Raw genomic sequence first — 27970 nt, 5'->3', positions numbered from 1 at the left:
AGAGAAATAACTGACAGACTAAATTTTCCTGCTAAAATTTACACAAATTATTACTCTAACTTTAAGCACTGCATTTATTTTTATAAATTTATTTTATTTATTTATGTTTGGCTGCATTGGGTCTTCGTGGCTGTGCATGTGCTTTCTCTAGTTGTAGTGAGCCAAGGCCACTCTTCATTGCGGTATGCAGGTTTCTCATTGCAGTGGCTTCTCTTTGTTGCGGAGCATGTGCTCTAAGCTTGTGGGCTTCAGTAGTTGTCGCTCATGGGCTCCACAACACAGGCTCAGTGGTTGTGGCACACGGGCTTAGTTGCTCTGCGACACGTGGGATCTTCCGGGACTGGGGCTAGGACCCATGTCCCCTGGATGGGCAGGTGTATTCTTCCCACCAGGGAAGCCGCAGCACTGCATTTTATACATTGCTTTTTTCCATCCCAGTGGTCTTCATGGGAACCTTGTAAAAATGTATTCTTAATCACTTTATTATTAATTCATATCATTGCCTGGGAAATTTCCTAGGAAGTCAGTCAACTAAACAAGGAGGAATTTTTCAAAAACAGCCAATCTGAAAGTAGGCATAGAGGGAACTTTCCTCAATATAATAAAGGTCATATATGACAAACCCACAGCCAACATCATCCTCAATGGTGAAAAACTGAATCCATTCCCACTAAGATCAGGAACAAGCCAAGGTTGCCCACTGTCACCACTATTATTCAACATTGTTTTGGAAGCTTTAGCCACAGCAATCAGAGAAGAAAAACAAATAAAAGGAATGCAAATCAGAAAAAAAGAAGTAAAGCAGTCAATGTTTGCAGATGACATGATACTATACATAGAGAATCCTAAAGATGCTACCAGAAAACTACTAGAGCTAATCAATGAATTTGGTAAAGTAGCAGGATACAAAATAAATGCACAGAAATCTCTTGCATTCCTATAAACTAATGATAAAAAATCTGAAAGTGAAATTAAGGAAACACTCCCATTTACCACTGCAACAAAAAGAATAAAATATCTAGGAATAAACCTACCTAAGGAGACAAAAAATCTGTATGCAGAAAACTATAAGACACTGATGAAAGAAATTAAAGATGATAAAACAGATGGAGAGATATACCATGTTTTTGGATTGCAAGAATCAACATTGTGAAAATGACTATACTACCCAAAGCAATCTACAGATTCAATGCAATACCTATCAAACTACCACTAGCATTTTTCACAGAACTAGAACAAAAAATTTCACAAGTTGTATGGAAAAACAAAAGACCCCGAACAGCCAAAGCAATCTTGAGAAAGAAAAACTGAGCTGGAGGAATCAGGCTCCCTGACTTCAGACTATACTACAAAGCTACATTAATCAAGACAATATGGTACTGGCACAAAAACAGAAATATAGATCAATGGAACAGGATAGAAAGCCCAGAGATAAACCCACACACATATGGTCACCTTATTTATGATAAAGGAGGCAAGAATATACAATGGAGAAAAGACAGCCTCTTCAGTAAGTGGTGCTGGGAAAACTGGACAGCTACATGTAAAAGAACAAAATTAGAACACTCCTTAACACCATACACAAAAATAAACTCAAAATGGATTAAAGACCTAAATGTACACCAGACACTATCAAACTCTTAGAGGAAAACATAGGCAGAACACTCTATGACATAAATCACAGCAAGATCCTTTCTGACCCACCTCCTAGAGTAATGGAAATAAAAACAAAAATAAACAAATGGGACCTAATGAAACTTCAAAGCTTTTGCACAGCAAAGGAAACCATAATCAAGACCAAAAGACAACCCTCAGACTGGGAGAAAATATTTGCAAATGAAGCAACTGACAAAGATAACCTCCAAAATTTACAAGCAGCACATGCAGCTCAATATCAAAAAAACAAAAAACCCAATACAAAAATGGGCAGTAGACCTAAATAGACATTTCTCCAAAGAGGACATACAGATGGCCAACAAACACATGAAAGAATACTGAACATCGTTAATCATTAGATAAATGCAAATCAAAACTACAATGAGGGCTTCCCTGGTGGCGCACTGGTTGAGAGTCCGCCTGCCAATGCAGGGGACACGGGTTCGTGCCCCGGTCCAGGAAGATCCCACATGTCGCGGAGTGGTTAGGCCCATGAGCCATGGCTGCTGAGCCTGCGCATCCAGAGCCTGTGCTCCGCAACGGGAGAGGCCACAGCAGTGAGAGGCCCGCGTACCGCAAAAAAAAAAAAAAACTACAATGAGATATCAGCTCACACCAGTCTGAATGGCCATCATCAAAAAATCTACAAACAATAAATGCTGGAGAGGGTGTGGCCAAAAGGGAACCCTCTTGCACTGTTGGTGGGAATGTAAATTGATACAGCCACTATGGAGAACAGTATGGAGCTTCCTTAAAAAATTAAAAATAGAACTACCATACAGCCCAGCAATCCCACTTCTGGGCATATACCCTGAGAAAACCATAATTCAAACAGAGTCATGTACCACAATGTTCACTGCAGCTCTATTTACAATAGCCAGGACATGGAAGCAACCTAAGTGTCAATCGACAGATGAATGGATAAAGAAGATGTGGCACATATATACAATGGAATATTACTGAGCCATAAAAAGAAACGAAATTGAGTTATTTGTAATGAGGTGGATGGACCTAGAGTCTGTCATACAGAGTGAAGTAAGTCAGAAAGAGAAAAACAAATACCACATACTAACACATATATATGGAATCTTAAAAAAAAAAAATGGTCATGAAGAACCTAGGGGCACGACGGGAATAAAGACGCAGACCTACTAGAGAACAGACTTGAGGACACAGGGAGGGGGAAGGGTAACCTGGGACAAAGTGAGAGAGTGGCATGGACATATATACACTACCAAATGTAAAGCCTATAGCTAGTGGGAAGCAGCCGCATAACACAAGGAGATCAGCTCGGTGCTTTGTGACCACCTAGAGGGGTGGGATAGGAAGGGTGGGAGGGAGGGAGATGCAAGAGGGAAGAGATATGGGGATATATGTATATGTATAGCTGATTCACTTTGTTATACAGCAGAAACTAACACACCATTGTAAAGCAATTACACTCCAATAAAGATGTTGAGAGATTGATTCAAGATGCGGAGTAGAAGCACGTGCTCTCACTTCCTCTTACAAGAACACCAGAATTACAACTAACTGCTGAAAAATCATCGACAGGAAGACACTGGAACTCACCAAAAAAGATACCCCACATCCAAAGACAAAGGAGATGCCACAGTGAGATGGTAGGAGTGGTGCAATCACAATAAAATCAAATCCCATAACTTCTGGGTGGGTGACTCACAAACTGGAGAAACTTATACCACAGAAGTCCACCCACTGGAGTGAAGATTCTGAGACCCATGTCAGGCTTCCCAATCTGGGGGTCTGGCAACAGGAGGAGGAATTCCTAGACAATCAGACTTTGAAGGCTAGTGGGATTTGACTGCAGGACTTCGACAGGACTGGGGGAAACAGAGACTCCACTCTTGGAGGGCACACACAAAGTAGCACGCTCATCGGGACCCAAGGGAAGGAGCAGTGGCCCCATAGGAAACTGAACCAGACCTACCTGCTAGTGTTGGAGGGTCTCCTGTAGAGGCGGGGGTGGCTGTGTGTCACTGTGAGGACAAGGACACTGGCAGCAGAAGTTCTGGGAAGTACTCCTTGGCGTAAGCCCTCCCAGAGTCTGTCATTAGCCCAACCAAAGAGCCCAGGTAGGCTCCAGTATTGGGTCCCCTCAGGCAAAACAACAAACAGGGAGGGAACCCAGCCCCACACATCAGCAGACAAGTGGATAAAAGTTTTACTGAGCTCTGCCCACCAAAGCAACAGCCAGCTCTACCCACCACCAGTCGCTCCCATCAGGAAATGTGCACAAGCCTCTTAGATAGCCTCATCCACCAAAGGGCAGACAGCAGAACAAGAAGAACTACAATCCTGCAGCCTGTGGAACAAAAACCACATTCACAGAAAGGTACACAAGATGAAAAGGCAGAGGGCTATGTACCAGATGAAGGAACAAGATAAAACCCCCCAAAAAAACTAAATGAAGTGGAGATAGGCAACCTTCCAGAAAAAGAATTCAGAATAATGATAGTGAAGATGATCCAGGACCTTGGAAAAAGAATGGAGGCAAAGATCGAGAAGATGCAAGAAATGTTTAACAAAGACCTAGAAGAATTAAAGAACAAACAGAGATGAACAACACAATAACTGAAATGAAAAATACACAAGAACGAATCAATAGCACAATAACTGAGGCAGAAAAACAGATAAGTGACCTGGAAGACAGAATGGTGGAATTTACTGCTGCAGAACAGAATAAAGAAAAAAGAATGAAAAGAAATGAAGACAGCCTAAGAGACCTCTGGGACAACATTAAAAGCAACAACATTCACATCATAGGGGTCCCAGAAGGACAAGAGAGAGAGAAAGGAAACAAAATATTTGAAGAGATTATAGTTGAAAACTTCCCTAACTTGGGAAAGGAAATAGCCACCCAAGTCCAGGAAGTGCAGCGAGTCCCATACAGGATAAATCCAAGGAGAAACACGCCGAGACACATAGTAATCAAATTGGCAAAAATTAAAGACAAAGAAAAAGTATTGAAAGCATAAAGGGAAAAACGACAAATAACATACAAGGGAACTCCCATAAGGTTAACAGCTGATTTCTCAGCAGAAACTCTACAAGCCAGAAGGAAGCGGCATGATATATTTAAAGTGGTGAAAGGGAAGAACCTACAACCAAGATTACTCTACCCGGCAAGGATCACATTCAGATTCGATGGAGAAATCAAAAGCTTTACAGACCAGCAAAAGCTAAGATGATTCAGCACCACCAAACCAGCTCTACAACAAATGCTAAAGGAGCTTCTCTAAGTGGGAGAAGAAAAAGACGTACAAAAGCAAACCAAAAACAATTAAGAAAATGGTATAGGAACATACATATCAATAATTACTTAAACATAAATGAAATAAATGCTCCAACCAAAAGACACAGGCTTGCTGAATGGATACAAAAACAAGACCCATATATATGCTGTCTACAAGAGACACACTTCAGACCTAGGGAAACATACAGAATGAAAGTGAGGGGATGGAAAAAGATATTCCATCCCCTGAAGTAGCTATACTCATAACAGATAAAATAGACTTTAAAATAGAGAATGTCACAAGAGACAAGGAAGGACACTACATAATGATCAAGGGATCAATCCAAGAAGAACATATAACAATTATAAATATATATGCACCCAACAGAGGAGCACCTCAATACATAAGGCAACTGCTAACAGCTCTAAAAGAGGAAATCGACAGCAACACAATAATAGTGGGGGACTTTAACACCTCACTTACACCAATGGACAGATCATCTAAACAGAAAATTAATAAGAAAACACAAGCTTTAAATGACACAATAGACCACACAGATTTAATTGGTATTTATAGGACATTCCGTCCCAAACCCACAGATTAAACTTTCTTCTCAAGTGCGCACAGAACATTCTCCAGGATAGATCACATCCTGGGTCACGAATTAAGCCTCAGTAAATTTAAGAAAACTGAAATCATATCAAGCATCTTTTCTGACCACAACACTATGAGATTAGAAATCAATTACAGGGTAAAAAACGTAAAAAGCACAAACACACGGAGGCTAAACAATACATTACTAAATAACCAAGAGATCACTGAAGAAATCAAAGAGGAAATCAAAAAATACCTAGAGGCAAATGACAATAAAAACACGATGATCCAAAACCTATGGGATGCAGCAAAAGCACTTCTAAGAGGGGAGTTTATAGCTATGCAAGCCTACCTCAAGAAACAAGAAAAATCTCAAAGAAACAACCTAAAATTACACCTAAAGGAACTAAGGAAAGAAGAACAAAACCCAAAGTTAGCAGAAGGAAAGAAATCATAAAGTTCAGAGCAGAAATAAATGAAATAGAAACAAAGCAAACAATAGAAAAGATCATAAAACTAAAAGCTGGTTCTTTGAGAAGATAAACAAAACTGATAAACTATTAGCCAGACTCATCAAGAAAAAGGGGGAGAGGACTCAAATCAATAAAATTCGAAATGAAAAAGGAGAAATCACAACTGTTACTACAAAAAACTCTATGCCAGAAAAATGGACAACCTGGAAGAAATGGACAAATTCTTAGAAAGGTATAACCTTCCAAGACTGGACCAGGAAGAAAGAGAAAATATGAACAGACCAATCACAAGTAATGAAATTGAAGCTGTGTTTAACAATCTTCCAACAAACAAAAGTCTAGAACCAGATGGCTTCACAGGTTAATTCTATCAAACATTTAGAGAAGAGCTAACACCCATCGTTCTCAAACTCTTCCAAAAAATTGCGGAGGAAGGAACACTCCCAAACTCATTCTATGAGGCCATCAGCACCCTGATACCAAAACAAGACAAAGATACTACAAAAAAAGAAAATTACAGACCAATATCACTGATGAATATAGATGCAAAAATCCTCAACAAAATACTAGCAAACAGAATCCAACAACACATTAAAAGGATCATACACCATGATCAAGTGGGATTTATCCCAGGGATGCAAGGATTCTTCAATATACGCAAATCACTCAATGTGATACACCATATTAACAAATTGAAGAATAAAAACCATATGATCATCTCAATAGATGCAGAAAAAGCTTTTGACAAAATTCAACAGCGATTTATGATAAAAACTCTCCAGAAACTGGGCATAGAGCAAACCTACCTCAATATAAAAGAGGCCATATATGACAAACCCACAGCAAACATCATTCTCAATGGTGAAAAACTGAAAGCATTTCCTCTAAGATCAGGAACAAGACAAGGATGTCCACTCTCACCACTATTATTCAACACAGTTTTGGAAGTCCTAGCCCCAGCAATCAGAGAAGAAAAAGAAATAAAAGGAATACAAATTGGAAAAGAAGTAAAACCATCACTGTTTGCAGATGACATGATACTATACATAGAGAATCCTAAAGATGACACCAGAAAACTACCAGAGCTAATCAATGAATTTGGTAAAGTTGCAGGATACAAAATTAATGCACAGAAATCTCTTGCATTCCTATACACTAATGATGAAAAATCCGAAAGAGAAATTAAGGGAACACTCCCATTTACCACTGCAACAAAAAGAATAAAATACCTAGGAATAAACCTACCTAGGGAGACAAAAGACCTGTATGTAGAAAACTATAAGACACTGCTGAAAGAAATTAAAGATGATACTGACAGATGGAGAGATATTCCATGTTCTTGGACTGGAAGAATCAATATTGTGAAAATGACTATACTACCCAAAGCAATCTACAGATTCAATGCAATCCCTATCAAACTACCAATGGCACTTTTTACAGAACCAGAACAAAAAATTTTTAAATTTGTATGGAAACACAAAAGACCCTGAATAGCCAAAGCAGTCTTGAGGGGAAAAAACGGAGCTGGAGGAATCAGACTCCCTGACTTCAGACTATACTACAAAGCTACAGTAATCAAGACATTATGGTACTGGCACAAAAACAGATATAGATCAATGGAAGAGGATAGAAAGCCCAGAGATAAACTCACACACCTACAGTCAACTAATCTATGACAAAGGAGGCAAGGATATACAATGGAGAAAAGACAGTCTCTTCAATAAGTGGTGCTGGGAAAACTGGACAGCTACATGTAAAAGAACGAAATTAGAACACTCCCTAACACTATACACAAAAATAAACTCAAAATGGATTAAAGACCTAAATGTACACCAGACACTGTCAAACTCTTAGAGGAAAACATAGGAAGAACACTCTTTGACATAAATCACAGCAAGATCTTTTTAGATCCACCTCCTAGAGTAATGGAAATAAAAACTAAATTAAAAAATGGGACCTAATGAAACTTAAAAGCTTTTGCAAAGCAAAGGAAACTACAAACAAGACAAAAAGACAACCCTCAGAATGGGAAAAAATATTTGTAAATGAATCAATGGACAAAGGATTAATCTCCAAAATATATAAACAGCTCATGCAGCTCAATATTAAAAAAACAAAAAACCCAATCAAAAAATGGGCAGAAGACCTAAATAGACATTTCTCCAAAGAGGACATACAGATGGCCAAGAAGCACATGAAAAGCTGCTCAACATCACTAATTATTAGAGAAATGCAAATCAAAACTACAATGAGGTATCACCTCACACCAGTTATAATGGCCATCATCAGAAAATCTACAAACAACAAATGCTGGAGAAGGTGTGGAGAAAGGAAACCCTCTTGCACTGTTGGTGGGAATGTAAATTGATACAGCCACTAAGGAGACCAGTATGGAGGTTCCTTAAAAAACTAAAAATAGAATTACCATATGACCCAGCAATCCCACTACTGGGCATATACCCAGGGAAAACCATAATTCAAAAAGACACATGCACCCCAATGTTCATTGCTGCGTTATTTACAATAGCCAGGTCAAGGAAGCAACCTAAATGCCCATTGACAGAAGAATGGATAAAGAAGATGTGGTACATTTATGCAATGGAATATTAGTCATAAAAAGGAACGAAACTGGGTCATTTGTAGAGACGTGGATGAATCTAGAGACCGCCATACAGAGTGAAGTCAGAAGAGAAGAACAAATATCGTAATTAACACATATATGTGGAACCTAGAAAAAGGTTACAGATGAACCAGTTTGCAGGGCAGAAATAGAGACACAGATGTAGAGAACAAATGTATGGACACCAAGGGTGGAAAGCAGCGGGGGTGGGGGTGGGGGGTGTGATGAATTGGGAGATTGGAATTGACATGTATACACTGGTGTGTATAAAATGGAAGACTAATAAGAACCTGCTGTATAAAAAAATAAATAAAATAAAATCCAAAACAAAAACAAAAAAAGCATTTATAGTTTTGGCTTGCACATTCGGTGACCCCATCTGGAGTCTAATTTTGACTTTGATGTGAGATAGTAAGCTAACTTTATCTTATGTTCCTGCACTATTTAATTAGCCCATCCATTTGTTGTAATCCCACTTCTGCAATAAATAAATGTCCACTTAAAAAAAAATACCAATCTGTTATTATAATGTTCCTTACCTTAAAAGTGCTCTCCTTTGAGGGGCAAAGTTCAAATATGAGCCAATGGCTATGCATCAAGTCAGTGCCAACATGTGGTCAACTTCCGCCCCTCAATACCACAGAGAATAAAAGGTCCAAGAAGGCCAAGGAGAGTTCATTGAGACAGAAGCAAATACAGCATGGTCACAGGCCACAAGCATTTTACAGCTCCCCAAAGACAGCCTGACCAGCATGTGAAATCGTCAACTTCCTGCTTGTTTGTCACAAAAGTTTACTCAAATAATAATGGTAACCAGGGGGGTTAAATTTTTGTGTATTTGTGTACTTATGTCCAAATTGTAAGCTTGCTGAAGAAAAAGCAGACATATATACTTGATGAAGGTAGGCACCAGATCCCTTTCTATTCCAGAGATGGAGGACCCAGGCCTGACACTGGTGACAGAGGCCTATGGTGATGCCTGTCCACTGTCCATGGGGAATGAACATGCCCAGTGCAGTGCCTGAAATCCGGAATCCTGCAAAGTCACCTTCTCCAGTTCCAGAAAACTATCTCCCTCACTACCCCGCTGCCCCATACACACACATATACACACCACTGCCCTACCTCCACAAAATAAATTAAGGCAGACCACACTAACACTACCAGAGTCCATGCTTTTCTTACTCATCTTAGAGGAAGTTGTTTCTCACATGTCAGCATAAGATTATACAATTCTTACCTTAAGTTTTTGAAACAGCTTTATTCTCATTTCTAGACCTTGCTTCTTGATTTCTTTTTCTCTGTGTTGTCTCTTCACCAATATCTTATCAAGCCTCTTCATCTTCTGAATAGCCTCTTGAAGTTGAGAATCTAATTCTTTTAATTCAGATTCATCTATATATGTTGAAAGTAGGAATGAGCTTGAAGTTTAGTAAAATCATAAAGCCTTTTCCTTCTTGTTTTGTTTTTACTATTTGTTCTTTCATTCAACAAATGTTTATGGCTGATGGTAATAACTAACACTGGTGTCATGTATCTTGGTTTACAAGGTGCTTTCACATATTTTTTTCACATAATTATCTAACAACCCTGTGAAATAGACATTTACCTCTATTTTACAGTTGAGATAACTGGGCCCTTTCAAATAGCTAATAAATTATAGCACTGAATTCAGAAGTGGATCTCGTATGATTTTAAATCCCAAATTCTTTCTCCTTCATTCTGCTATACTTTCTATATTCATAACTAACAAATAAAGAATAAGACAAAGACCCTATCCTAAAGCTGCTTCAGACTAACTGAAAGAGAAGTCATGTACACAAATAGCTACAGTAAAATGTAGCATGTCATAGAGACAAAGAGTGATTCCAACATGTTAGAAACAAATTCAGAAAAGTACACAGTGTATCTTAACACCTTTAATCTATGCCTCTCCCATTTGTTCTATTTTCCTAAAGTACCTAAAAATGTTCTTGAATTGTGGATAATTGATAGTAACTTATTTGAAATTAGGAACTCTTTAGAACTTCTGTCATTCAAGTTTTAACTTACCATTATGAATAATAATATTAATAATTATCATTATGATTAATGATAATATTAATAATAGCAGCTAACATTTATAGAGTTACCTGATAGGCACAGTCTTAAGTGCTTTTTTACATTCATTATCTCATGTAATCTTCACTGTAAACCAGCAAGATGGTATATTGTAACGGAGTTACATATATGTCCAAGATATATCATCTTATAACTAGTAAATGCCAGAGTCAGTTTCCACCCGACCTGTCTGACTGCAGAGCCAAAGCTCTTCACCACCAGGAGATACTTCCTCTGTAAGGTCTGATGGAAGATGATAATCTGGCAATGAGCATAAATGCTCAAGTTCTAAAGTCTCAGCCACCCCAGCTTAGATCATTAGAAATGGCATATTATGCAAAGAAAAGCCAAGTTTTGCAACTTTTGAAAATACAGAGCCCAGTGATGTTTCCCTATAATGTATATCACTTCTTCTTAAAAGAAAAGGAGATATGTTTCGAGGGAATAAGCTTAGCCAAAAACAATACTAATCTTACTAATAAGGAGACCCTACGAATCATATGGCTCACGTACATCGAATGCAACAGCCTGTAGTTCTAATTCCCAACCACCAGCCCTAGCATTCTCAGGCCCCATTGTACATGGGTGGTCTATCCAGCAGACATTTTGAAGTAACTCTTGCAGTATGGAAACAGTATAAACAAATACACTGTAAATGGGGCCAATAGCTAATCTCAACTCTAATACCTTGTTTCCTAATAACTGTAATCCTGAGTCACCTGGCCCTAGAGCTGATCTCATCCCAAACATACTCTAAATCAGCAGTTCACAAAGTTTATGAGCTCAGCTTCCCTTTACAGTTTATAAATTATGGAGAACCCAAAGTACCTTTTGTTTATGTGAGTTACATCTATTGATAATTACCATATTAGAAATCAAAACTGAAAAATATTATATGTATTTATTTATTCATTTTAAAATAATAAACATGGTATTACTAATTACATTCTAACATAAATATAACACTTTTATAACAACCAAATTTTCCAAAAAATATATTGAGAAGAATGGCAATATTTTAAATTTCTAGTATCTGGATTAACAGAAGACAGCTGGATTCTCATCTCTGCTTCAAAGCCAATCTATTGTAACCTGTTACTCAGTTAAAGTATTGACTATATGAAGAAAATCTGGCCTCGTACAGTAGTTGGAAAGGGGAGGAGAAATTTAATACCCTTTTCAGATAATTGTGGATATTCTTCCTTGATACTAATATCAAAACTGGACAAGGGGTAGTTTCTTAAAGGTTAGTTGTAATGTGAAATCTGTAACCCTATCGGTGAGCTTTTTGTATTTGTTCCATAAATCCATGGATCTATCTTTCATTTGAATGGATCTTTTATCCTGCATTGCTTATTTGGAAAATAGTGGTTCACGGAATTATGCAGACCTTCAAATATTAATGATTTCAGTATACAATATGAAAAAATCACATGTGTTAATACTGTCACCAATTTTTATCAGAAAAGTCTAAGTACTGGGAAGCTGTAAAGCTCATGCTGACATACACAAATTTTCCAAGATTCTAATTTTTCACTTGAAAGCTGAAATTTTATCATTGACATAAAATACTGTCAGTTGTTTTCCTTGAAATAACAGGCCCAGTTCATTTTTTTTTAAATGTCTGCCAAATATCTAAGTCTGAATGATAATAGATGATCTGTCACTCATTCTTTCTAGTAAAAATGGTGTCCCATTAAAAAGTGTCCAGTTCAGCTCTCAACTTAAATTATCACACCAGTACTTTTCCTCAACACAAACTTCACATTTTGGCACACAGCAGAATCGCTGTATATGTACCTACCATTTCACCACACAGGACATTAAAAAGATGTGTACTCAAAGGTCAAGATTAAATAGAATTTAAATTTTTTACTGCTCCATCAAGGACATTCTTGCGTGACACTGGCTATTTCTTTTCTCTGCCCATGCCAGGTCTTGAAGAACACAATGACTATTAGTACAATTTGGTGCCATTCATTGCCTTGATTCATGCTAAAGCACCAGCAATTTTACCCACCATTGCTTTTGTACCATCAGTGAAACCAACAATTCAGTGGGCAAAAAGGCAAACAGCATTATTTCAATATTACAATGAATCATATCACTGATATATCAGTATTATGATGAAAGTAGTTTTGACTTTGCAGAGTTCCTAAAAGGGTCTCAGGGCCCAGGGCTCTTTCAGTCCATGTTTTGAGAACTGCTGTTCTAATTCACTCTGATCAGTATTAATTAATACCAGTATTAATACCCATGAAATAATGGAGTCTCTTAAAATCCAGAAGTTATTAAGATCAAATGGGATTATCCCTTAAAAGGCATTTATAAATTACAGGATATATTCTACTGTACAATTTTCAAAAAGATCAATAAATCATGTCATAAAATGCAGAAATACTTCCTACTTGATTAATGTAAAATGACTACAATAACAATTTTATTAAATGACATATTTTATTATTTTTCTAAGTGTATTTAAGAACTCTTAATACTCTTATAAATGAAAACTGGTGATTTGCTTGCTCACAAAAAAAGTCTCTTTTTTTATCATTTCTACTTAGCAGATAAAATAAATATGTAATTCTAATATTTTAACTATAGCATCAGTAATTATCATTAGCCAATCACCAAGTGATTATCCTACCTGAACATTCAGGGATTATCTGATGCTGAACCAAGTTCGAATTTTCATCTGATCCCTCTTCAGCCAGTTTTATTTTCTCAGAGTAGTTTTCCCCTTTATCATCATTACTGTTTCTACCTTCCTCTGTATTACTACTGCCTTCTGAGTGGCCTTCTTTACCAGAGTTCAGATTGATTGCAGTATCAACCTAAAAATTATTTCCAAAGAAACAGTTTTCAAAAGTAAAAGTAAAAAAAAATTTTTTTTAATTTTAAATTTCTAGACTATTTTAACTCTAATGTAAGTATATGTGAGGACATATATATATATAGTAGCATTAAATGATTCTAGAAATATGACACTTAATTAAATGTAATTTAAATACACAATTAAATTTAATAACATTTGCAAGAAAGTAATATGCACCACTCTCCAGCAATTTCTAGCAATAATAGAGAAGGGTCAGGAATCAGTCCCAAAGAGAACTGCTCTCTGCCAAGCTCTGGGGTTGAAGCATGATGGCCCCTGCTCTCTGAGCTTACCCTCAGATGGAGAGTCAAGGGTCTAGAGCTGAGCTGTCCAATACAATAGCCACTCGCCACACGTGGCTACTGAACAGCTGCAAAGTGAACAGGCTGAACTGCGACGTGCTTCTAATGGAGTTCTTCAAATCATAACCATGTGCTTTGCTGAATAATTTATTTTTACACTATTCACAGTTTTTCTATTTCATTTTGGTTTCTCTTTCCATTTTAGCAAAGTTCATTTTGAATACACCAGTTTGGTGCAGCTGTGTTTTCCTGAGAGAGAACAGGAAAAGACATCCATGGCTGCACCAGGAAAAAACAGACATCATAGGGCCCTGAGGGCTGTGCTTGGCAATAAGAGTCACAGTGGAGGTGAACACAGCCCATGGGAGAGGCAAAACCTCAGGGACAGCAGGTCAGCCACTGCTGAGACGAGTACCTTTCCCCCCCAACGGAGGGACTGTCTGCTCCAGCCCTTCAGGGGTCAGCCCTTGGAGGCTTTTATGGTCATGGTCCACACCCCACCACTGTAATCTGTGCGCCCTTGTGAATCTCCAGCGCCCTTGTGAATCTCCAGGACAGAAGACAGACGGTGCTGAGAATTAAACTGTCAGGGACACAGGACTGCATGAGCATCTATGTTCACCTGAACTAAGACATGAGCCCCAGCAGAAATGAGCTGAGCCAGTGGTATAAAAATCATAGCCAACATTGACTGAGGCATTACTATCAGCCAGGTCCTGTGCTAAGTACTTTAGACACACTACCTCGTTCACGCCTCACAATGATACAGGCATTACTACCCGGATATAACAGAGAAGAAAACAGATCCAGTATGGAATGAAACTAGTGGAGACCCAATTTATAATAAGCAAAACAATGCTTACTTTATGTGATCTTGGAGGTGTTAAAGAAGGTTCCCTGTTGAAAAATATTCTTCTGTCAAAGACAGGGTAAAGCCTAAAATTCCAAAATATCCAGTAAATCCTTAAGGCTATATAGTTCTGTGAAAATGCTGAAATTGCTAGAAGAGGTCACACGAGCCCTGTCAGTAATTTATATCTTGGCATAAATGAATCTAGCTGACCTTTCCCTGAGAATGGGTTTTTATACAGGGGAAACATAAGTAGACATTAGCAACATACTCGGATACCACACTTCAGGATACACAAAGATCTTTCACATATATCATCCCATATGACCCTAACTCTTAGGATGAGCGGGAAGCAATGAGGCAGAAAAAGATGAAACTAGAGAACAAAAGGCAAATATTGCCCATTTCACAATTTTACCCGTAGTTCCCCACCCCACTAGCACCAACCATCTCCCCCATCCCGTTGCCCACTGGCCTCTCTATTCCCAGCCCTCCTGATCTTCTACCCTGTGGCCTAAGTGTATGATTTTTCTTTCTTCTTTATTCTCAAAGCCACATTCAAACTCCATTTTTCATTGCTCTGTGTCCCCCACTTCATACCTCCATGTTAGTCCAGGAAAGGTAAATAGCCTATAAAAACCCTTCCTAGCAATTAGATCCCTACCTGAAAGCCATGAGATTTTTACACCAATTCCAACTATTGGCTCATTCAAGAAAAATATTCAGAAGTAAAAATAAACCAAAATTCTTAGAATGAGAAATATATCATTACTACAGAAATTTCATTAAAACTCTAGCATTTTAAACTCACTTTCTGCTATACAGAAATTTGGGGTAAGAAATTAATAAAAGACAAATGAGCAATAAAACTAATCAAAATACCAGGATTTATTTATTATTTAGACAATGTATAAGGTTTTATAGACATTGAATCATTTGCAGTCAGCAGTCAACCTGCAGCATACCTGTGGCTTTCTTCCGCCACCTAAGGTGAAACTTACTGATTTTCCATGAATTTGATTAAGACAAATCACAACTTTTAGGAAGTCTTGCTTTTGCTATAAGTATCAAAGTCCCTGTTGGTTAATAAATATGCTAGAGTTTCACCTATAGCTTAGTGGGTTCAAATAAAATCTGACTTGAAGTGATTGCTGATATTTCACTTTTAAATAAGCCCTGAATGAAGTAATATTAATCTATGTTTTAAAACATGTGCGTCAATATTGTGAAGTTGCTACTTAAAAAAAAAATCATCACCCAGGAATATGGAAGCAGAAATACTAATGCTTTGCTACCCTAATATCTGTCAGGTCTTTGTATATTACCCTACCTACATAAAATGGTAAAACTGTCATTCTAAATTTGTTGAACACGTATTATGTGAATACCTACTATGTGCCCGACTTTACACTGAATCCTGTGAATAAAAACATGGGAAGGACTAACCAATTAGGTTAAAGAATTGAGGCCAATTAGCTAAGATGTACTGAATACCTACTAGGTGCTAGTCACTTCTAAAACCTGTAGATATTTCATCTAATTTTATCCTCAAAACATGCTTATGAAAAAAAAAAAAAAACATGCTTATGGGGTGGATAGTATTATTACACCTTTGAACAGATGAGGAAACTGGCACAGAGAGTTGAAGTAGTTTGCCCAAAATCACATAAAATATGGTCATCAGAGCCTATTTTGAACCATGACTCCAGAGTTTAGGCTTATAATCACAAAGCTTGAGACTAAAGAATCTAAAATTGTTTTTAGATTCCAGTTTGGGCTATATGGAAAACTGAATAAACTGAAACCTTCCATCTACTTACAAATGCATAGGTAAGTTCACAAGAACCCTGGGGAAACTGCCAATGAACAGAAATTAAAAGGAAAGTGAAAGCTGAAATAGGAACCTTGTAAATCCTTAAAGCAGCTGCCCTGGTGGGGATGGGGTAGGAGCAACAAGGACAGGCAAATGAGGATGTGCTGGCCTCAGAAAGCTATGGGCTTGGGCTTTAACACCCACACAGAGCTAAGAAACTAAGCCTTGGGACCATGCAAGACAAGATGGAGAGGAACCTTCCCTCTCCTGCTCCATGAAGCTGGATCCCTCAAAAAGGTGCCTCCTTGGTGAGAGGGCAGACTAGAAAAGTACATCTATCCAAAAGCACAGGATACAAACAAAAAATGTGTCTGGGTTCCAAGTGGGAAATCGTCTTCCCTGAGAATGTGCAACCACAGGGTCATGCTTCATGCGGGTTTGGATTCCAATTTATGTTATTCATATCCTCTGGAATGCTTAAAGATGAAAAATTAGCACACACACACAAAAAAAGATTCATGCCAGTGATATCTCTGAGGCATTTGGTAGAAGCAAACAGAAACTGCTCTGGAAGGTATCGTTGCTCTGGAAGGTATAGTTTATCAGGCTCCATAAAATTCCCAAAATTAAAACTTACATTCTAAAAGGTCAAAAGCCATGAATACATGACCAATAATAAGCAAGAATCAGAATAAACAAAAGAACTTAAGATATTAAAAAGCTGATAATCATATAAATAGTTTTAATGGGTATAAAAAAAGAACCCCAAAAACACAAGATCAAGGTATTGCAAAGAACAGATGGATTTGAAAATAAACTAAAACGAACTTCAAGAAATTAAAAATACATCATTAAGCTTGAAAATTCAATGGATGGATTAAAGAGCAGATTTGACATAGTATAAGAATTCAAAATTAGAAAATGTTAAAAATTCCCCAGCATGAAGCACAGAGAAATAAATGAATTTAAAAAAAATTTTTTTAAGAGACATGAAGGATAGAAGAGAAAGGTTCAACAGACATTTAACTGCACTTTGAGGATGACAAAATAGAAAAAAAATGCAGGCAATATTTGAAACATGTGAAAACACAATGGCTAAGAAGTAAAAAAAAAAAAAAATGAAACATACAAATCCTTATATTGAAGAAGTACTAGTCTCCAGAAAGATAAATAAGTCCATACCTAGGTGAATAATAGTAGATACCAAAGACACAGGGAAAAAAAATAAAGCAACCAGAGGAAAATATCTAAACTAGACAACCCACACTGGAATGAATACTGGGTTTACAAAAGCCTTCTCACTGGCAACAAGAGAGGCCACAAGTATCTAAAACATAAAACTATAAAACTTTCAGAAGAAAAAAATAGGAAAAAAATCTTTGGGAATTTGGGTTAGACAACGGGTTCTTAGATACAACCAAAAAACACAATCCTCAAAAGAAAAAAAAATTGATAAATTGCACTTAAAATTTTAAATGCTCTTTAAAAGACAGTTAAAAGAATGAAAAGTCAAGCTATATTGTATATTAACCCATATATGTGGAATCTAGAAAAATGATACAGATGAACCAGTTTGCAGGGCAGAAATAGAGCCACAGATGTAGAGAACAAACGTATGGACACCAAGGGGGGAAGCTGGGGGTGGTGGGATCAACTGCAAGATTGGGATTGACATATATACACTAATATGTATAAAATAGGTAACTAATGAGAACCTGCAGTATAGCACAGGGAACTCCACTTCGCTGTACAGCAGAAACTAACACAACATTGTAAAACAACTATACCCCAATTAAAAAAAGATTTTTTTGAACATACACTTTCCAAAAAAGATATGTGGATTGCAAATAAGCACATAAAAATATACTTAACATTATTAGTCACCAAGGAAATTTGAGTTAAAACCACAATGAAATACTACTGTATACCTATTAGAATGGCTTAAAAAAAAAAACTGACAATATCAACTGCTGGTGAGGATGCAAAGCAGCCGGAACTCTCATACATTTCTGGTGGGAATAGAAAACAGCTTGACAGTTTCTTATAGTTAAACATACACTTACCATACAACCCAGCAATCCCACTCCTAGGTATTTACCCAAAAGAAGTAAAAACCTATTTCCCACCACATCCCCAAAATCAGTATGCAAATATTTACAGCAGCCTTATTCATAATCACCAAAATCTGCAAACAACCCAAATGTTCCTGACTGGAGAATGAATAAGCAACCTGTGGTTTACCCACACAATGGAACAGTACTAGCCATAAAAAGGCTTGAACTACTGATACAAGCAACAACATAGATGTGTCTCAAATGCATTGTGTCAACAGACAAAAGGCAGATGCAAAAGCTACATATTTTTTTAAATTCCATTCATGCGGAATGGAATTAAACCTTCTGGAAAAGGAAAAGCTATTGGGACAGAGAACAGATCAGGAGTTTCCAGGGATTAAGAGTAGGAGAGATTGTTTATAAAGGGGCAGCATGAGGGAATTGAGAGGTAATGATGGAACTGTTCTATATCTTGATTGTGATAGTATCACTCTACACATTTGCCAAACTCAGAACTATACACCAGAAAAGAGTGAATTTTACAGTATGTAAAATTTTTAAATTAGAAGCAAAGAAGTCAATGAGATACAATGTTAATAGATGGGAAGATTTAATTTCATAAAGTTAGAAATTCTCTCCAAATTAATCTATAAATTCAAAGCAATTTTAATCAAAACCCCAACAGTATTTTTCACAGGACTTGAAGTGTTCTGAAATATAAAAACAACAAAAAGCCATGAATAGCTAGGACAGTCCTAGAAAAGAATATGATGGGAAGACCCATCCCACCAGATATCAAGAATTGCTACAATGCTACAAGAGTTAACACACAGTATAGTAATGATGCAGGATTAGATGAAACAAAACAGACAGCTAAGCTAGAAACTGTATTTTACAAAGCTGCTTGCAGGTTGGGCTCTGGATGCGTGTTAGTTTCATCCAAATAGGTACATCTGCACAAAAGTTTTACCACAGAAATGAGGTAGAAGCCATCTTGCTAAGCTCCTGATACGAAATTGACAAGAAATATCAAAGGCAGTCATCTCTGCACGTCTAGTCACCAGTTTTGTGGTGCTGAGGGATGTGTAGCAGTGTCAGAAGCAGCAACAGAAAAGCAGCAGCTTTCAGGTCTCTGGATTTTGGATATGGTGGTGTGACCTGGGAACCAATAATCCAAGGGAAGTCCCCTCGCATGATTTCACTGGCCTTCCATTGATTTTTGAGGAACTGAATTTCTTGTATTCAATCCCTTTCTGCTGGAAATGTCTAGAAGGCTTTCTATTTCCAGCATTAAATCATGATAGACAAAAACTCTAAGAGTTACATAATGCAGAGTCTAGTGCATAAGTCAAAAGAATAAGTGAGAAAGGCTTCACAGACTTGCAAGAAAATTTTTCACCATAAATTTCAAAATTTTTGTTTCCCACAACCTTAAAATAAATTATCCCCCATCACAGAGGGAAAAACAGATTCTTTAAAAAACGTCAAGCTTAGATATTTTAAGAAAAGAAAAAGAGACCAGGTAATGTACCTACTAAACATATATCACGTGGTTTTTATCCAAACTCTATTTTTTAAATTACTGAATCTTTTTCATAATAAGAGTCAATGATGGCATAGTAGATGTTGGAATACAAAGCTTTCTTATGAAAGAAGAAAAGTTAATAAATGAGCATTAACAAAGTACAATCGTGAAAAAATAAGCCATAACTCCCCCCCAAGAAAAAAGAGGAGAAGGTAAAGAAGGAAACAGTATTTTCACATTAAATGATCTAAAGTAAAATCCAAGAAATCTATGAGTGCTCCCAGAACACACCCTTTAAAGATGAACCTTAGAATGGGATGTTAACAACAGCCTTGGTTTATCAATTGCTAGAGATCAGAAAAAGTAGTTTATATCATTTCTAAACAGCATAGTACCTTGAAGGATGCTGGTTCCGGTGAGAGCACCTCCAAAGAAGCATTTGAACCTCTGCTCCCATGACGTGTTCTTGAATTTGAGGCTGGTTTTGAAATTCCATCTAAGTTTCCCTTTATAATATCCATTGATCTCCTGAAACAAGCAAACAAAATTTCAAGCAAGTTATGACTTGTATGTTTAAATGTTTCATCAGTGTTAATAGGCAGTGAACTCAGAGCCTTTGTTATAAGGATTATGTCACTACCAAAGTCACAGTACCCTAATTTCATCAAAAGATGTCTGTGTCCATGGATCATTACATCTTATGTCACCATAGGTGCAAAAAACATGCTTCCAGGATGTCAGATTCTGAAAGTGGCTAAAAAAGAATGCAGACGTGAACACCATCTCAATGGCCTTCTGTGCCTCCAAGAGAAACAGTTACTGTGGCCTTGGCCTAAGAAGACACTTACGGAGCACCACACCCCTCGGCCAAGATTCATGCTTCATCGTAATAATCTGCCAAGGCCTCTACTTTCTTCGGGTTTTACCTTCCTTATTCTAGCTCAGCCTTCGGCCGGGGCTCCCTCTCAGCTCTGATTTTTCCTCTCCTCCTTGGTACTGCATTTTCATGGAGTACTTATCTCCAGGTGACCACACTCTTCTATCAACTCTCCCCTTCTAAAACCCATGATTCTACTTCTGCCTCAAAACAACAGAGAACTGAACCTACTCTCTCTACTAGAGGACCGGCTTTCACTACCTGGATACACATTGCCAATCTCTTTAACTATTTTTCATGTGACACCGTCCACAAGACTCTCACCAGTCTGGCTGCTCTATTCCTAGGACTATTTCCTGAAGCAGGAAATAGTAGGCAGGATGGTTTAAACTAGTGGGAAAACTTGGGCACTGCTGGCACTTTGCTTCCAAACTGTGCCCTTGGTCAGGACCATTCCAAATATGTTCGGTAATGCTTGGGGTATCATGCATGCCAAATAAAGTGGAAGAAAGAGAGAGAATTTCATAGCTTGACTTCTCAATACTTAGCTTTACATGTGAATGGATATCTTCCAACAAATCCTTTCCTAAATTCCTATCAATTATAAATTAAACCATTTCTCCCATAACAGAATGAAGAAAGGCAATTGCCTCTGGCCCAGCAAGTGTAACAATGTCCATTTCTTACCCTAAAAAATGACTCATCTTTCTTTCTTTTTTTGAACAGCTGAGGCAGAGTCCAAGGAAGCTTTGGACACAGGAGGAAGCCCAATCATGAACAACCCCACGCTCCTCCAAGGCACCCAGAGCAGTAATATGATTTACCCTCCAACCATTCAGTGTGCCAAAGCTGAGGCTTAAAGGACAGTACGTCAACTCTTTCCATCTCAGCAAATGAAAAAGGCAGTGATCTCAACATTACTCAAACTCTGCAAAAGGGTTTTTGGCTCACTCAGGAAGGCACTGACATTATTATTGTGGGATGACGGATCGCCCTGGCCCGTCACGTCACCATCAAAAAGCTTAAGTCACTGAAAGACCAAATGTCTTGTAATGCCCTAAACAGCCTGTCAGGGGAGACTTATTGTGGCTAACAGAGGGAGCAATGAGATGGAAGCCTGTGCAGAGCCAGTATAATACATGTCAATAAAGGGAGAGGCACAGGGAACCACCAATGGCATGGATCAACTAAAAGGCTCCAGAAATCTTTAGATTAGTTTTATTTTTTTTTCTTTTTTTTTTTTTTTTTTAACATCTTTATTGCGGTACAATTGCTTTACAATGGTGCGTTAGTTTCCGCTCTACAACAAAGTGAATCAGTCATACATATACATATGTTCCCATATGTCTTCCCTCTTGCGTCTCCCTCCCTCCCACTCTCCCTATCCCACCCCTCCAGGCTGTCACAAAGCACCGAGCTAATATCCCTGTGCCTTGCGGCTGCTTCCCCCTAGCTATCTACCTTACTACGTTTGTTAGTGTGTATATGTCCATGACTCTCTCTCGCCCTGTCAAAGCTCACCCTTCCCCCTCCCCATATCCTCAAGTCCGTTCTCCAGTAGGTCTGCGTCTTTATTCCTGTCTTACCCCTAGGTTCTTCATGACATCTTTTTTTTCCCCTTAAATTCCATATATATGTGTTAGCATACGGTATTTGTCTTTTTCTTTCTGACTTACTTCACTCTGTATGACAGACTCTAGGTCTATCCATCTCATTACAAATAGCTCAATTTCATTTCTTTTTAAGGCTGAGTAATATTCCATTGTATATATGTGCCACATCTTCTTTATCCATTCATCCGATGATGGGCGCTTAGGTTGTTTCCATCTCTGGGCTATTGTAAATAGAGCTGCAATGAACATTTTGGTACATGACTCTTTTTGAATTTTGGTTTTCTCAGGGTATATGCCCAGTAGTGGGATTGCTGGGTCATATGGTAATTCTATTTGTAGTTTTTTAAGGAACCTCCATACTGTTCTCCATAGTGGCTGAACCAATTCACATTCCCACCAGCAGTGCAAGAGTGTTCCCTTTTCTCCGCACCCTCTCCAGCATTTATTGTTTGTAGATTTTTTGATGATGGCCATTCTGACTGGTGTGAGATGATATCTCATTGTAGTTTTGATTTGCATTTCTCTAATGATTAATGATGTTGAGCATTCTTTCATGTGTTTGTTGGCATTCTGTATATCTTCTTTGGAGAAATGTCTGTTTAGGTCTTCTGCCCATTTTTGGATTGGGTTGTTTGTTTTTTTGTTATTGAGCTGCATGAGCTGCTTGTAAATTTTGGAAATTAATCCTTTGTCATTTGCTTCATTTGCAAATATTTTCTCCCATTCTGAGGGTTGTCTTTTGGTCTTGATTATGGTTTCCTTTGCTGTGCAAAAGCTTTGAAGTTTCATTAGGTCCCATTTGTTTATTTTTGTTTTTATTTCCATTACTCTAGGAGGTGGGTCAGAAAGGATCTTGCTGTGATTTATGTCATAGAGTGTTCTGCCTATGTTTTCCTCTAAGAGTTTGATAGTTTCTGGCCTTACATTTAGGTCTTTAATCCATTTTGAGCTTATTTTTGTGTATGGTGTTAGGGAGTGATCTAATCTCGTACTTTTACATGTACCTGTCCAGTTTTCCCAGCACCATTTATTGAAGAGGCTGTCCTTTCTCCACTGTACATTCCTGCCACCTTTATCAAAGATAAGGTGTCCATATGTGCGAGCGTTTATCTCTGGGCTTTCTATCCTGTTCCACTGATCAATCTTTCTGTTTTTGTGCCAGTACCATACTGTCTTGATTACTGTAGCTTTGTAGTATAGTCTGAAGTCAGGGAGCCTGATTCCTCCAGCTCCTTTTTTCGTTCTCAAGATTGCTTTGGCTATTCGGGGTCTTTTGTGTTTCCATACAAATTGTGAAATTTTTTGTTCGAGTTCTGTGAAAAATGCCAGTGGTAGTTTGATAGGGATTGCATTGAATCTGTAGATTGCTTTGGGTAGTATAGTCATTTTCACAATGTTGATTCTTCCCATCCAAGAACATGGTATATCTCTCCATCTATTTGTATCATCTTTAATTTCTTTCATCAGTGTCTTATAATTTTCTGCATACAGGTCTTTCGTCTCCTTAGGTAGGTTTATTCCTAGATATTTTATTCTTTTTGTTGCAATGGTAAATGGGAGTGTTTTCTTGATTTCACTTTCAGATTTTTCATCATTAGTATATAGGAATGCCAGAGATTTCTGTGCATTAACTTTGTATCCTGCTACTTTACCAAATTCATTGATTAGCTCTAGTAGTTTTCTGGTAGCATCTTTAGGATTCTCTATGTATAGTATCATGTCATCTGCAAACAGTGACAGCTTTACTTCTTCTTTTCCGATTTGGATTCCTTTTATTTCCTTTTCTTCTCTGATTGCTGTGGCTAAAACTTCCAAAACTATGTTGAATAAGAGTGGTGAGAGTGGGCAACCTTGTCTTGTTCCTGATCTTAGTGGAAATGCTTTCAGTTTTTCACCATTGAGGATGATGTTTGCTGTGGGCTTGTCATATATGGCCTTTATTGTGTTGAGGAAAGTTCCCTCTATGCCTACTTTCTGCAGGGTTTTTATCATAAATGGGTGTTGAATTTTGTCAAAAGCTTTCTCTGGATCTATTGAGATGATCATATGGTTTTTCTCCTTCAATTTGTTAATATGGTTTATCACATTGATAGATTTGCGTATATTGAAGAATCCTTGCATTCCTGGAATAAACCCCACTTGATCATGGTGTATGATCCTTTTAATGTGCTGTTGGATTCTGTTTGCTAGTATTTTGTTGAGGATTTTTGCATCTATGTTCATCAGTGATATTGGCCTGTAGTTTTCTTTCTTTGTGACATCCTTGTCTGGTTTTGGTATCAAGGTGATGGTGGCCTCGTAGAAGGAATTTGGGAGTGTTCCTCCCTCTGCTATATTTTGGAAGAGTTTGAGAAGGATAGGTGTTAGCTCTTCTCTAAACGTTTGATAGAATTCACCTGTGAAGCCATCTGGTCCTGGGCTTTTGTTTGTTGGAAGATTTTTAATCACAGTTTCAATTTCAGTGCTTGTGATTGGTCTGTTCATATTTTCTATTTCTTCCTGATTCAGTCTTGGCAGGTTGTGCATTTCTAAGAATCTGTCCATTTCTTCCAGATTGTCCATTTTATTGGCATAGAGTTGCTTGCAGTAATCTCTCATGATTTTTTTTATTTCTGCAGTGTCAGTTGTTACTTCTCCTTTTTCATTTGTAATTCTATTGATTTGAGTCTTCTCCCTTTTTTTCTTGATGAGTCTGGCTAGTGGTTTATCTATTTTGTTTATCTTCTCAAAGAACCAGCTTTTAGTTTTATTGATCTTTGCTATCGTTTCCTTCATTTCTTTTTCATTTATTTCTGATCTGATTTTTATGATTTCTTTCCTTCTGCTAGCTTTGGGGTTTTTTTGTTCTTCTTTCTCGAATTGCTTGAGGTGCAAGGTTAGGTTGTTTATTCGAGATGTTTCCTGCTTCTTAAGGTGGGCTTGCATTGCTATAAACTTCCCCCTTAGAACTGCTTTTGCTGCATCCCATAGGTTTTGGGTCGTTGTGTCTCCATTGTCATTTGTTTCTAGGTATTTTTTTATTTCCTCTTTGATTTCTTCAGTGATCACTTCATTATTAAGTAGTGTATTGTTTAGCCTCCATGTGTTTGTATTTTTTACAGATCTTTTCCTGCAATTGATATCTAGTCTCATGGCGTTGTGGTCAGAAAAGATACTTGATACAATTTCAATTATCTTAAATTTACCAAGGCTTGATTTGTGACCCAAGATATGATCTATCCTGGAGAATGTTCCATGAGCACTTGAGAAAAATGTGTATTCTGTTGTTTTTGGATGGAGTGTCCTATAAATATCAATTAAGTCCATCTTGTTTAATGTATCATTTAAAGCTTGTGTTTCCTTATTTATTTTCATTTTGGATGATCTGCCCATGGGTGAAAGTGGGGTGTTAAAGTCCCCTACTATGAATGTGTTACTGTCAATCTCCCCTTTTATGGCTGTTAGTATTTGCCTTATGTATTGAGGTGCTCCTATGTTGGGTGCATAAATATTTACAATTGTTATATCTTCTTCTTGGATCGATCCCTTGATCATTATGTAGTGTCCTTCTTTGTCTCTTGTAATAGTCCTTATTTTAAAGTCTATTTTGTCTGATATGAGAATTGCTACTCCAGCTTTCTTTTGGTTTCCATTTGCATGGAATATCTTTTTCCATCCCCTTATTTTCAGTCTGTATGTGTCTCTAGGTCTGAAGTGGGTCTCTTGTAGACAGCATATATAAGGGTCTTGTTTTTGTATCCATTCAGCCAATCTGTGTCTTTTGGTGGGAGCATTTAGTCCATTTACATTTAAGGTAATTATCGATATGTATGTTCCTATTCCCATTTTCTATATTGTTTTGGGTTCGTTATTATAGGTCTTTTCCTTCTCTTGTGTTCCTTGTCTAGAGAAGTTCCTTTAGCATTTGTTGTAAAGCTGGTTTGGTGGTGCTAAACTCTCTCAGCTTTTGCTTGTCTGTAAAGGTTTTAATTTCTCCATCAAATCTGAATGAGATCCTTGCTGGGTAGAGTAGTCTTGGTTGCAGGTTTTTCTCCTTCATCACTTTCAGTATGTCCTGCCACTCCCTTCTGGCTTGTAGGGTTTCTGCTGAGAGATCAGCTGTTAACCTTATGGGGATTCCCTTGTGTGTTATTTGTTGTTTTTCCCTTGCTGCTTTTAATATGCTTTCTTTGTATTTAATTTTTGACAGTTTGATTAATATGTGTCTTGGCGTATTTCTCCTTGTATTTATCCTGTATGGGACTCTCTGTGCTTCCTGGACTTGATTAACTATTTCCTTTCCCATATTAGGGAAGTTTTCAACTATAATCTCTTCAAATATTTTCTCAGTCCCTTTCTTTTTCTCTTCTTCTTCTGGAACCCCTATAATTTGAATGTTGGTGCGTTTAATGTTGTCCCAGAGGTCTCTGAGACTGTCCTCAGTTTTCATTCTTTTTTCTTTATTCTGCTCTGCAGTAGTTATTTCCACTATTTTATCTTCCAGGTCATTTATCCGTTCTTCTGCCTCAGTTATTCTGTTATTGATCCCATCTAGAGTACTTTTAATTTCATTTATTGCGTTGTTCATCATTGCTTGTTTCATCTTTATTTCTTCTAGGTCCTTGTTAACTGTTTCTTGCATCTTGTCCATTCTACTTCCAAGATTTCGGATCATCCTTACTATCATTATTCTGAATTCTTTTTCAGGTAGACTGCCTATTTCCTCTTCATTTGTTAGGTCTGGTGCATTTTTATCTTGCTCCTTCATCTGCTGTGTGTTTTTCTGTCTTCTCATTTTGCTTATCTTACTGTGTTTGGGGTCTCCTTTTTGCAGGCTGCACGTTCGTAGTTCCTGTTGTTTTTGATGTCTGTCTCCAGTGGCTAAGGTTGTTTCAGTGGGTTGTGTAGGCTTCCTGGTGGAGGGGACTAGTGCCTGTGTTGTGGTGGATGAGGCTGGATCTTGTCTCTCTAGTGGGCAGGTTCACGTCTGGTGGTGTGTTTTGGGGTGTCTGTGGCCTTATTATGATTTTAGGCAGCCTCTCTGCTAATGGGTGGGGTTGTGTTCCTGTTTTGCTAGTTGTTTGGCATAGGTTGTCTAGCACTGTGGCTTGCTGGTCGTTGAGTGAAGCTGGGTGCTGGTGTTAAGATGGAGGTCACTGGGAGATTTCCACCGTTTAATATTATGTGGAGCTGGGAGGTCTCTTGTTGACCAGTGTCCTGAAGTTGGCTCTCCTACCTCAGAGGCAGAGCCCTGACTCCTGGCTGGAGCACCAAGAGCCTTTCATCCACACGGCTCAGAATAAAAGGGAGAAAAAGTAGAGAGAATTAGTAGAAGTATGAGGAAAGAAAGAAGGAAAGGAGGAAAGGAAGGAAGGAAGAAAGAAG

The 27970-nt window shown here is 37.8% G+C and overlaps 1 protein-coding gene across 1 annotated transcript in view; it reads right to left on the bottom strand.

Moving 5' to 3' along the window:
- FSIP1 (fibrous sheath interacting protein 1) overlaps nucleotides 1-27970 on the bottom strand; it is a 214052-nt gene that overhangs the window by 178216 nt on the left and 7866 nt on the right. The window contains exons 2-4 of the mRNA XM_029236418.1: nucleotides 20512-20644; nucleotides 13345-13531; nucleotides 9838-9992 (exon numbers count right to left, since the gene is read on the bottom strand). Of these exons, the coding sequence (XP_029092251.1) occupies nucleotides 9838-9992; nucleotides 13345-13531; nucleotides 20512-20637 (468 nt within the window). The 5' untranslated portion in view covers nucleotides 20638-20644. The remainder of the gene's footprint in view (nucleotides 1-9837; nucleotides 9993-13344; nucleotides 13532-20511; nucleotides 20645-27970) is intronic.

Source organism: Monodon monoceros, unplaced genomic scaffold, assembly GCF_005190385.1.
Source record: "Monodon monoceros isolate NGI ecotype Baffin Bay Population unplaced genomic scaffold, NGI_Narwhal_1 Super_Scaffold_21, whole genome shotgun sequence".
NCBI lineage: Eukaryota > Metazoa > Chordata > Mammalia > Artiodactyla > Monodontidae > Monodon > Monodon monoceros.
The sequence above is the reverse complement of the archived record's forward strand: the minus strand, read 5'-3'. Positions and strand labels throughout refer to the sequence as shown.